The sequence below is a fragment of the Maylandia zebra genome, linkage group LG4 (genome assembly GCF_041146795.1).
Source record: "Maylandia zebra isolate NMK-2024a linkage group LG4, Mzebra_GT3a, whole genome shotgun sequence".
Classification (NCBI taxonomy): domain Eukaryota; kingdom Metazoa; phylum Chordata; class Actinopteri; order Cichliformes; family Cichlidae; genus Maylandia; species Maylandia zebra.
In genome coordinates, this window is record NC_135170.1 from 31,474,572 (window position 1) to 31,487,193 (window position 12,622).

The 12,622-nt window shown below is 38.6% G+C and overlaps 1 protein-coding gene across 1 annotated transcript; it reads left to right on the forward strand.

The window, feature by feature from the left end:
• The first annotated feature begins 577 nt into the window (after window positions 1-577).
• On the forward strand, window positions 578-11,729 carry limd2 (LIM domain containing 2). Its single transcript, XM_023152544.2, has 4 exons — window positions 578-768; window positions 8,430-8,474; window positions 8,680-8,816; window positions 8,907-11,729. Exons 1-4 carry the CDS (start codon window positions 766-768, stop codon window positions 9,064-9,066), a joined length of 345 nt encoding a protein of 114 aa, XP_023008312.1. The 5' UTR covers window positions 578-765; the 3' UTR covers window positions 9,067-11,729.
• Window positions 11,730-12,622: the final 893 nt, after the last annotated feature.

The window sequence follows — 12,622 nt, forward strand, 5'->3', positions numbered from 1 at the left end:
TAAAGGCACAAAACCTGCACAACACGCATTTTTGTAACAGATGAACACAGTACAATAGTATTTTGCACCTTTATGATCAGAACTACATGTATTTAAGTAAGTAGTAAGTTAAAAATATTTTCAACTTATAGCACATTTTTACTCCTGTGTATAAATACTGCCATCGCATCACCCCACGAGGATTATCAGTGAATTAAATTAATAAAATAATGCACGATTCCGCGGTACATTTAGTCACATGGTTTTGACAAATTTAATGCATAGAAAAAAACAAAAAGCATCGAAAGCTTACATGACATGTTCACACACTTATGAATTCAGGAAAGACACGTAGCAATAATATGAATAATATCAGAAGAAATGTGCAGTTCAAAGCAATTACCAAAGAATATCTAAACCAATAAGCCGGAAATTATTATCGTTGTTCCTTTAAAACATGTAGATTACGATTAAAATATATTTAACCTTTATTTAAAAACTTTCTGTTCGAGCCTTAGTTGTGATTTGTCCGATAACCTGCGAATGTGTCAGAACAGATGAGAACCAATAGCGTGCGACCTTCTGCCGGAGGAAAAAAAACACGTTCCGTTGAAAACCCGAAACGAGAAGCGAAGAGGAGGCAGAAATTCGCCGGCGTTGGGGTTACTGTCTCCGAAAAAAATCTTGCCTTAACCCAAAAGTGAATGAGAGGGAAGGTATCTGCCTCCAGCTACTGAGCAAGCAGACTTCGTGTTATCAGCCAGTGTATCGCAGACAAGAAGCCAGATGGTGAGTGTGTATTTTTTTTTTTGTCTGTTGCACCGTGTGTGTGTCTGCAGCCTCCCCTCCCTCCGCCGCGCGCCCCTCTTCTTCTTTTAATTTTTTTTGTGAGAAGATGTGAGGTGGTAATGTCTTTCCACCCGGGAACGGTTAGCTGTGTAGAAACCGATTTGTTATGTAAACCACTGCGTGAATTGCTGGGGCAGGAGGAGAGAATCAGCTCTGAAAAATTTCCACAGAATTTAAATGCCCGCCGCCGCAGCCGCCGTGTTCCTCAGAAATGCTAACAGTGTGCCGCTTCTTGTCTGCTCGTTAGCTAGCTCGATGGCTAATTACTATAATCTAACCATAGTATCTAAATATACTATTGGTGCGTTATTACAAATCACTCTTGCTTATTATTAAGTCTACGACTTATTAATTTTCGTTCCTTTTTATCGGCCTACTTATACATGCGTTTAAATCAGCTGAATATTATGTGGCGTGTATTTATGTTTTTGTTTTGCTTGAGCTGCACTAGCCATAGCAGATTGTCATTACTTGCACCTGATATTTCTGTAGCAATTACACCAAACCATGGACGAGCATTCAAGAAACCTGGGAAAGAAAAGCACGCAAAAAAGTATAAAGATGCGTGTTGTGTTCCACTCACTGGGCATACTTTGCAGCCAGCTGGCTTCATACATGATCATAACATAAATGTTGACTAGCAGCATCCATCCAGGCATTCCTGCATCCCTATGAAATAACTGTGTTCATTGAGGGATAAGCAATTATCCAGGTTTGAATACAATGGATATACAATGAATATAATGGTCCTCTTTGACTTTGCCCTGCAGCATACAAAGTCGCCTTCCAAATGTAGAAGTGACTGGGTTTTCAGCTTTATTTGCACTTACTGTAGTGGTTTGTATTGTCAAACCATTATGTGCGGTGTGGTAAAACCACATTTCATCCATCCAAAGCACCACAGCTTTAGAAATCTGTAATTATGGCCCTGGCATATGGCGAGAAGGCTTAAGTAAGTATACCGTCATTCTCTGATTTCCTACTATCATCAGTGTACTGTCTGAGTGTAATTTCAGTTGGAGTAGACTGCACAGATTGACACCCTGTTCTGCTGCCTGAACTACGTCAGTATCCTGCTGGATTTGGGAGCCTGTTGTTGCAGTTTGACTCACTTGTTTGCCCAGACAGTAAATAAATAAAGCAGCTTTCAGCAAACCCCATTTTCCAAAGCTGCAATGAGGACTACTAAAAATTGTATTTAGTTTGTCCATATGCTGTTCTGTCAAACAATTACCATTAACGGCACAAAAACCTAATTTGTTGGGCATGTCAGAAGTGCCATATGTTGGATGGAAGGGGGGGGTTGCCTGCTGTCAGATGTGCAGAGGAGTATTAAATGGGTCGCCAGCAGGTCCATGGCATAGAGCTGCAGGAAAAAGTGGCACATAGTTACACGGGGTGCATACCTGTGCCTTTATATCCCCCTCTATCAATCATTTACTGAAAATAAGAAATATAGCCAGGAGGTATGTGTAAGCAGGCAGGCTCAGGCTTGGAAGGATGTTGAAACAATTTCACAGTTGATTTAATGCTTTTAACTGATTATATATATATATATATATATCTCGTGTGTGTGTGTGTGTGTGTGTGTGTGTGTGTGTGTGTGTGTGTGTGTGTGTGTGTGTGTGTGTGTGTGTATTTGTGTTTTTTTTTATTGTTGCATGGGAACGTCACTTCTTTGCAAGCCAAAGCAGCTGTGTAGAGACGAATCAGTATTTTTCAATCATTGGGCAAATCACTGATTGCCAGTTGAGCACATAAATATACCTGACCTAGTAAAAGGAAAAAAATACACGTCTCTTTCGTTTCCTGTGGGTATGTGCAGTCTCGCAGTCTGTAAACCTGCATAAAGACTCATTCCAGGAAGTCTTAGTACGTTACTTTCTCTTTGATTTATTTAATTTTCCTGAGAAGTTTCATGTCATTCTCTTGTAAATCAGATCACAGACAGATGTGTGGTGCTGGTAATAAAGGTTTGGCTGCTCTACTCGTACACCAACAATCCGGACCATTGCCAGCAACTGCTCCAGTTGAAGATAAGAAACTTCAACATGATTATAGTCTTTTCTCCATTCTTTTTATACAGTCCGGTCTCCCCAGCCACCCCCACTGCCATTTAAAGCTCTGCGTGTCTCTTCTTTATACCAGTATTTTTCAGTCTGGACTGAAACCATTAACTCACATTACGTTTTGTCTCTGAGGTTGTCAGCACTGGTCCAACGTCTAAAGTCCTCACAGAAAATAGTTTTGAAGTACTCCAGTTCCTCACAGCATCATAAGTCAACAGAGAACATCTAAGATATCTCATGTCTGTGGGGGTCTGCAGACAATCACCTCACAAATGATTACTTTTGAACTTGAGAAGTAACTACTGAAGGCACTTTATTGAGCAACACTTAATTTCCTGTTCCTTGCCCTCCATTGCCACTGTGATGGAAATTTTGCTGTGATTGCAAAGCAGATATTTGCATGGGGCCATTTTTTTGTAGACGGGATGAGACATGTTACGGTGAATTCCATTCAAGGAGAAGAAGTTGATTGTGAAATGGTCTCTCTTCTGAAGTCCCCGATAACATCAGATCATGTCTTGAACTTGCATCAGTTTCTGTTCTACCTCCAGCAAGGTTGCTGAAAGCAGTGGCATTTTGCTACATCAAGTCAACACAGACTCCGGGTCTCTAAAACATTTTTTTTATAAGCTGGTTTTACTTCTTTCAGTTTTAAAAAGAAACCATAAACATACCACCTGCTGCTGAATACCAGCACCGACAGTAGTGCTACTGGAATTTGGTCTCTTCAGCAAAGGTAGCCCTGCAGTGCAACTTATAAGTTACTATATGTTTCTTGCTTTTAACTGCAAGTGATAAGTCAGTAACACTTTCTCCTTTTGAAATGGCAAACTACTTCTCAGAAATGATACATGCAAATGATATTAAAATGTTGTGGTTTTTGTACTACTGAAAGACTTTTCCTACTTCTTAAATTAACAGAACAGCAAAACCAAAAAGAAAATAGAGATCAGAAATGGTTGGGATTGACTTGTTATTCATCAAAAAGTTAATGCACAGCATATTTGCCACAACTTTTCTGGTTGCAGCTTTCTTGTATGACGATCTTTTAATTTTCACAGTTAAATGCCAAGATAATGAAACAATGAATGATAGACTGAATCAGAAAAGCACTAAAAAGATGTTATCTTCTAGTCTCACAGTTCACCCCTAAAGTTCATGTCGTCTCTCATTAACATAGGTTTCACGAACTTCTTTGTCAATCTTAGACAGGAAGTGAAAAAACCTATGAGACGTGGACATGTGATAAATGGTCTATACTGTCGAACACAGAAAATGCCTCGTCATTTTCTTCTTTTATACAGGAAGTTCAAAAGAAGAAGAGAAGTAGTGGTCAAGCAAATACCAAAACTTGGCTCAGACATGATTACTCTGCAGACTGTTGAGGCAAACCTCTATCTGTGCTCTGGCGAACAAGACCATGTCATTCTTCTTTTAGCTGCTCCCCAGCCAGTAGCCATGTTCAAATATTTCTGCATCACAGATTTTTTTATTTTTTTTAAATTAACCTTATATCAGATGAGTGTTTTATTTTTTCCTTTCTCTGGCATGTTGTCCACATAGCTTGCTTTGTCTCTTCACGTTAAGCGTTATCGAATCTCTTCAGCAGGTTTTGTAGTTGTTGGATCATTTCCGTAGCTTGCACATCCATATTACGTACAGTTAGATATTTTCTGTAAAATAAATATTCAAGTTCTAGGTTTATGTTGTAAGTACTGGTCTGGAAAATTATTGTTTTTATTTGTGAAACCGTTAGGCTGCTGATAAACAAGCTCATTAACACTGTTGTGTGATGTGTTAATGACGACGAGGTACATTGTTCGGTTTTTTGACTCTGCTTTCCAAATTATTAAACAATGATCTTGTTTCTAAAAATAAGAAAGTAAGCAAGAGAGAGAAAGAGAGAGAGAGAGACTGGGAACCTTATTTGATAAATGACATTTGTTACATAGCTTCCCTCCATTCCCTTGTAGGGGCCTGCTGCAGCACTCTGTGTTTTAAGTGATAATCAAGTGTGAGGTGGTGGCATTTGCCTTCTTGTGTTCTGTCCATCAGCACTACAATAGAAAAAAATGTGTGTCAATTTTGAACTTCACTAGTATGTTGAACTTTCACCCCCATAATACTCTTTTAGAGTTTTTGTAGCTAGTTAAAGGTCTGCGATTTACATCAGCAGACAGCTCTTGTATACATTTCAAAGATTTAGAGATCGAGGGCCTTGGGTTGTAGTTTTGGTGCTTGTTTAACGTCAACATCAGTGAAGACTGTATATGCTTTATTGCTTAATACTTCCTATAATTCCTAAATGGCATCTCCACATACTCTCCCTATTACGTCTCCTCTTGATTTTGACAGAATAAGAACAGACCTGAGGGCCATTTGACTCCCTGGTCAAACACATCCATGGCCTCAAAAGGAGAGTAGGATTTTGGGACCTTGGTATTTTAAGTCAAAGGATTGAAATCATACTTCAACATGGAGATCAGGATGCACAGTTGCTTACTGCTGCTAAAAGCTCTGTAGGAAAGATACTGTAGCTAAGAATATAAATAGGGAAAATGGCTAACATGCCTCTGCCATACTGTAACAAAAACTACCCTGTAGCACCAGTACTAGCAAGCGATGGTGCTACGGGGTTGATGTGTAGCTTCTTATTTACTATACAAGTGTAATAGAGGTATTTAACCTTCAATCTAAGTCAACAAAAGTGAACAAAACCTCCTAGGTGGTTGCAGCATGAATACAAATGCACACAAGCATACGTGCATGTGAGATTAAAGCAATGTGAGGGCTGAATGTGAGGAATGATGCTGTGAGCTAAGAGTAGAAGCTCTTTTCCAAGAAGATTTGAAAACTTGAGTGAAAGTGCTCTTTGTTTGGTAAGATAACCACGCTCCAGCTGGCTCTCGCTCCTCATACACTGGTATGCTGAACTGCCCCACAGTTAAAACAGTGTTACTCATTGCAGGCCTAATTAATCACTCCACAAAACTTTATTTATGTTTAGATCAATTTTTATCTTTAAAATTTTTTATTGCGATTTATTCATACAGCACAAAGTTGCCGTTTACAGTCAATTATTAGTAAGAAAGTTGGTTAGGTACATAGTGATTATACTCCTTGTTGGGACTATGTAAGACAGAGGAAGCCAGATGTGTCAAAACAACTTCCTGCCACATTCAAGCTGTTTGATGGCAACTGAGACCCATATAAGGTAAAAGAAGACAAGATGGCACAAGCTAATCTCAAGTCTTCCTGCATGTTTGTGTACGTGTTTTTGGAATGACTACCCAGGCCTAACATAGAAACTCATGCTGCTGGGTTATTTTTACCAAAGAGAAAACAAAACATTAGCTAGTCTTTGCTTTTGCTTTGATCACTTTACCCTTTTTACATTTATTTCATGATTTCATTTGCACAACTTCCTTATCAGCCTTTACAGCCTTCTACTGATGTAAATATCCCCTGCAAAAAAACTTACAAATATTACAAAATCAAATTTGAGTTTCTGTAGTGTTCAGTCATTTGAGAAGATCAGATGCATGCTAGTTTCTCAGTTGTATTGCAGCAACAGGAAGTGGTCTATCATGCGTTTTGCTAGATAACCAGAAAAGTGTGAGCTGTCTGCTAGCGAGCAGCAGCAGCATAATGACTGAGTTCAAGATGAATGGGGGATAACAGGGAGACGTCCAACTGTTGGGATGTGATTACATCTACAGGAAGCGGCATGGCCCCACTGTTAATGAACCAATCGTTTCAAAGTATGTCATCCGGATGTCATAAGTACAGACAACACCCTTGCTGTTCTCCCTTTGAGGGTGCATTAAAGGCAGCCCTGTTCAAAAACAATATGCTAATTAATACGGCAACAGTTTACACTGTTAATCAAGTAGAACCTCTCTAATCATTAAACTAACACGTGATGTACAATCCAGGAAGTGTGATTTAATAATCCATACATTGTGAAGCCACATTTGTCAATAAAGTTTTGCAAAACTTTATCATTTATGATTGTAGCCAGAAATACTTGCTATTTGCTTAGCTGTGGCCTTGCTGCACTTCAATGAGCAGGAGTTCTGTGACGACGTGAATTGTGTGTTTAATGCAGACCAAACATTAGCCTGACTTTGACAGTAATATAAATGAGAAAATAAATAATAATTTTTTACATATAACACATGGTGCCAATATAAGTTATGTCTAGCTAAATTGGATTTTATGGGGCAATGGGACCAGTTGCTGTGATCTGTAAGACTTAATTTGCTCTACTGTTCAAAACAAACTTCTGACTACCAAGAAAGCACCTGGATCGCTCACTCCTATACATAGTACAGGGATCTAGTTTTTCAGGCATGTCAAGCACATTGCAATGCTATTTATCACTGGTTTGTTGCTTAACTTCTGCTCTTGACTCGTGTCAGCAGTTCAAGAGCGATTCATGCTCTAATGTGTCTTAACTCTTTGTTTGTTATTTTGTTTTCAAAGCTGTAATAAACCTGCAAAAAAAACCCAGCAATCAGCATTTGTCTCTGATGCTAAAGAGCTTTGAAGTTTATAGCAGTCTCTGAACCACCATAACCTCACCCCAAGGTCCAGCTCCAGCCAGATTGCCTTATATAATAGGGTTTTAGCAAAGTCTGCAGTGGACTTTCCCCTACCTCAACAGCGACTTCCCTTCTTCTGCACACTAAGTTTTCTTGAAAAACTTGTTTTGAATGTTTTTCTGTTTATTATCTGCTTCATCTACCTGTTAGTTCTGCTTAAAGATGTGATCATGTTCATTGCTTCAGGAAACCTACTGCAGTACTACTGTCACTTCCTCCAGCAAGTTTTTCATCTTTCTTAACCGTCTTCATGTCTGAGAAGTGTCTCTTTTGCTTATAAAACTGAACGAAACTGCAGTTACATGACAAAAACTTTAAACACCCGTAGTGTGCAGAAAACTGTGCTGACTTGTGTTGTATGGCAGCCAGAGAATTAAAGAGTAAATTTATGAATGTGCATGATTGTAGGGTTGAGTCAAACAAAATGGTTCATTACATGAACTGATTACAGATTGCAAAGTTGAGTCATTTTTAAGATAAAGACTGGCAGCAGCACATCAGTTTTATTACTTCAGTGAGAGCTCTTCTACCTTTTGTAATAGTCCATGCCATTATCCCTTAAGATTTCTTAACTGAACGACTGAGTCTGAGTTGTTCTGCTATGTTGAGGGCTGATCCATGCAGAGCAACGCACAGCTCAAGTCACATGACTAAACAGAAGGCACCTGATCCTCTCCCAGGGGTGTAAAGAGACAGATGGAGTGAATAGAAAGAGATCAGATTGACACTATTAAAACACGGGCAAAGGTAAAAAGAGGACAGTGAAAATACCCTTTAGTATGATTTTTGTGACGCCTGTAATTTTATCGGACAGTGTTACCTAATATTTCTAATGCGTATATAGCACACACACACACACACACGTTATGCATTATACATATTTGAATCATTTATTTAATTGTTAAATGTGTTTTTTGTGCTCACGCAGGACACCGGAAACACCACGGAAGAAAAATCCGTTCAACGATCCAAGGTAAACATATATGTATTTGTCTTATCCCAAGTTCACAGCTCTGTGTTCACCTGCATGTGATACTTATGCCCAACTTCACTTTCATCAGCATTTGATCTTAGGAGAGAGCATTTAGTGTCTAGCTTTCATCTTGCTAAAGCTAAAAGGCTGTATTGGGAACATTATGTGCATGCCTGGTAGTAAAGCAGTATATTTGTGTGCTCAGTCCTTCAGCTTCAACACCCAGAAGGAAGTGTGTACATCATGTTTGAAGACAGTCTACCCAATGGAGAAACTGGTTGCAAACAACCTTGTCTTCCATTCAGCATGTTTCTGCTGCAGGCACTGCAATGCCAAACTCAGGTGATTATATATAGTATACTGGTTTTTTGTTTTTTTTCTCCTGACCACTGTGATCGGCATGTAACTCTTTGATTCCTCCATTTCTGGCAGCCTTGGCACTTTTGCATCTCTTCAAGGTGAATTTTACTGCAAACCCCACTTCAAACAACTGTTCAAGAGCAAAGGAAACTATGACGAGGGTTTTGGACGCGAGCAGCACAAACAGCTCTGGGCCGCTAAGGAGACAAATACTATAACAAAGACGCCATAATCATGTCTGCCTTTGTCCTGTCGCAGACCTGCCTCTTCTTTTCCCTCCTCCTAACACCTCCAATGCATCACGATGAACACATGCCTCATAAGCTGGGGCACTGTTAAATCACCCACGCACTCACTCGCTTTTTAAATGCCATCAAAACAAATACATGCACAGACATCTTGAAAATTACTGGGCAGTCATGATATATACCACTTACCGTAATTTTGAGTATAATTTGATGATAACTCTTAATTTCCTAATTGTATTTTCCAATTTCCTGTTTGAAATTGGTAGTTGATTGTGACCAAAAGCCTTCTCTGGTGTGGAGAGTGGAATAGTGAAGATTTTTTTTTTTCTCTCTTTTTATTTTGTTTTAATTAATTGCACCCTTTTACTTTTAGAAATAAGTAAACTGTATGCTCAGGCAAGCATATCTAAGGGGTTAAAGAGCATCACGTTTTGCGTTAGGGCATACACTCAGGTCAGTTTTAACCCATGGGTTTAAAAGAAGACTTATCAGATTTTATTACTCATTGTAAAAACACACATCAAATTTAAAAAAACGATCCTCTGTATTATGACAATGCTGTCAGACAGGTTTGTCAGGTTTCATATATTTGAGGAACAAACAGGGTACAATGTACTGTAAAATAACCGTGCACGTTAGCAACAACTCACCTCTTGTGTTTATATTTTAGCTTTCGTTAGTCTTATTATTGCTCACTTCATCACACGGTTCTTCATTATTTTAATGAGTCTTGCATGTTGGCATGACTGGGTCCTGATAGCCTTATCTTATGACTGTATTGATCGTTTGTGGTGTGAGTGTTACTTTCATTTGTTTCTCTTGCATAGCGATGATCTTTTTAACATTTTTAGACCCACTTGAGTTTAGATTTGATTGATGTCATGGCATAAGTTGATCTCTGAGCTTTTTATGGTTACGATTTTAATGAATTTTTCAGATTGTGCTTTGTATACTGTCTGTATACTAGCTGTAGTTTGTGATTAGTAAACATTCCCCTCTGTGCTGTACCCTTGTCTTGCACATATATCTACACACGATCACCAGACAAAAGGTTAATTATGGCAGGGAAGCTGAGCTTTAGTATGTAAACATCCCTCCATCTGTCCTATGAAACATTTTAAGAGGAACTGTAAACACCTGGATAAATTGATTATTGCATGTATGCTATAAATGAGGATGTTGATGGACAGAGCTTAGGTCTCACAGTGTGTTGCTTCATAATTTCATGCTTGTCAGCTTGTTGTTGTCTTGTGATGAAGTTTTAAAAGCTGTATTATAGCGACATAAACATCCAGTCACTCTGTCTTGAACCCCTGAGTCCTTTTTCAGTTAATGCCTTCTGGTTCTCCTGTCTTATTTGCTAAATGCAACTGGACCTATTTCTTAATATAAATGTTACAATAGATGGATGGATAGTTTGTCACATATATGGGCACCCTGATGTGTGGCTGCATGCAAAAGCCAGTGCAGAGCACCCCCTGCTGGGGAAAGTGTGACAATAGCGTCTCACATGAGAGGATAAAACGATAACTTGCCCATGATTTGAGTATAGCCTTTATTTTCAAGTTTTTGAGTTGGATCAGCAGCTTCTTTTGATCTTATTTAGTTTTAACATGTAAGAACAATTAATTCAATGTAGATTTCCATGGTTTTATTTCATTCTGTACAAAGGATAACTCCAAAGCCATCAAATCATCACATTTTAGAAAATGTCTGAGTACCGCTGACACTTGAATGGCACAAAGTACTTTCTGTGACTGAGGGTTTACTGTTAATTTGAGCTTGCTGTGCAGAATAGGAAGCAAAACAGATGGATTTTTTTTTTTTTTAAAGAGAAGCCTTAGAAAACAAAGAGCTGACCTTATTGCTTTTTCAAAACACCTTTGAGTGCACAGATCTTTACAACAATCTTGTGATCATGCCTTTTTAAAAACAGATCTGGTTATTGTAGAGTCCAACTCTTTAACATAGGATTACTTCACTCAACCAGCAGCCATTTTTCCCCACCTAACCATCTTTATTCACATGTACAAAAGTTCTAATTCTACTGTGTGTGTGAACATGTATGTTTTCTTTATGTCATTTTAAAACGGCCCTCTGGATCCCAGAGAATGCTTTAAAAATCAAGAGAATTGTATCTGAAAATGCTGTGTTTGTCACTCTCTGTTAGCAGTTCGCCAAGGTACAACTGCAAAATCTGTGAATTGCAATGTCCAAGTCTAATAGAGCAGACAAGGTACACTTTACACTGGTGCCACAAGGCTCAGGTGAATGATTGCAGTGTGACGTTTTATTGTTAAATCTGTGAATCATTTCATTTCTGTGCTACACTTGATGTGGAATTCCTTTTTTATTGCCGTTGTCATAAAGACATTTTAAACGTATGCATCTTTGAAAGTGTGTTCTATATTACAGACATGACCTGTGGATTGAGGTGGCCTTACAGCAAAAGGATGCTTGGACTGTATGCAGTCTTTCTCCTCTCTTCCTCCTCCTCTCTCTTGCTTAGTTGTAGTATGGTACATTTTAAAATGTGAGCGCCCTCTTTCTACGCCAATATACACAATCATTTGTGCATTTTTTTTTTTTTTTTTTTACATGCTTTTGGAAAAAAATAAATAAATAAAATGCTGGTGTTGATTTAACACACTGAGTTTTACATTGTCTTTATTTGTGGTGAAATACTTAGATCTAATAAAGTTTAGCTGTAATGGAAGTAATCCAAAAGGTAATTGGCTACATTTAAGTACAACTTTGAAGTACTTGATACACTATACTTGTATTCTAATACACTGCAGTGAAAAATACTGCCCATCTTACTCTGCAATATTTATATTACAGCTTTTTTGTCATATTTTGTAATATATTTTGTTTTTGAATGCGGTTTAGTTAGTTGCTGTTCTTACTGGAGTAACTTTGACCACAAAATATTATCTGGAATTAACAAAGTATTATGAATATAGAACTGTCACGGCTGCAAAGCCAGTGCGTTAAAGGAACGGACCCAAAATCAGAGACAGGAGAAAACAAACTAAGTTTAACAAAAAGCGAGCAGTTTATTTGGCTGAAAAACATGAATACAAAATCCAAAGCAAAACTAACAGTAGCGAAAACAAAACTGGAAAGACCAGGGGTGTCGAACTCCAGGCCTCGAGGGCCGGTGTCCTGCAGGTTTTAGATCTCACCCTGGGTCATCACACCTGAGTTCATTACCAGGGTGAGATCATTTAGCCGTTTAAATCAGCTGTGTTGGATCAAGGACACCGGCCCTCGAGGCCTGGAGTTCGACACCTGTGGACTAGACTAACAGCTATGAGCAGGAGCATGAGAGAAGGTATAGGACCAAAAAAAAAAAGTGAACTTGAAACATGAACATGCTCTGAACAGAATCATGGAAACCACTTGAAACCTGATGTGGAGAAAGGAAAACAGACAACCTGACAAAGACTGAATGAAAACTCACAGACTAAATACACAGAAGAGGTGATCAGGGGAAGTGGAAACACATGGGAAAACAGCTGACTGGAATGAACATAATGA

What these genes read in the sequence shown, in the direction of transcription:
- limd2 (XM_023152544.2), top strand. An exon ending in AATCCGTTCAACGATCCAAG is followed by an intron (nt 8,475 to 8,679) that starts GTAAACATATAT and finishes TTGTGTGCTCAG; the next exon opens with TCCTTCAGCTTCAACACCCA. An exon ending in CACTGCAATGCCAAACTCAG is followed by an intron (nt 8,817 to 8,906) that starts GTGATTATATAT and finishes CATTTCTGGCAG; the next exon opens with CCTTGGCACTTTTGCATCTC.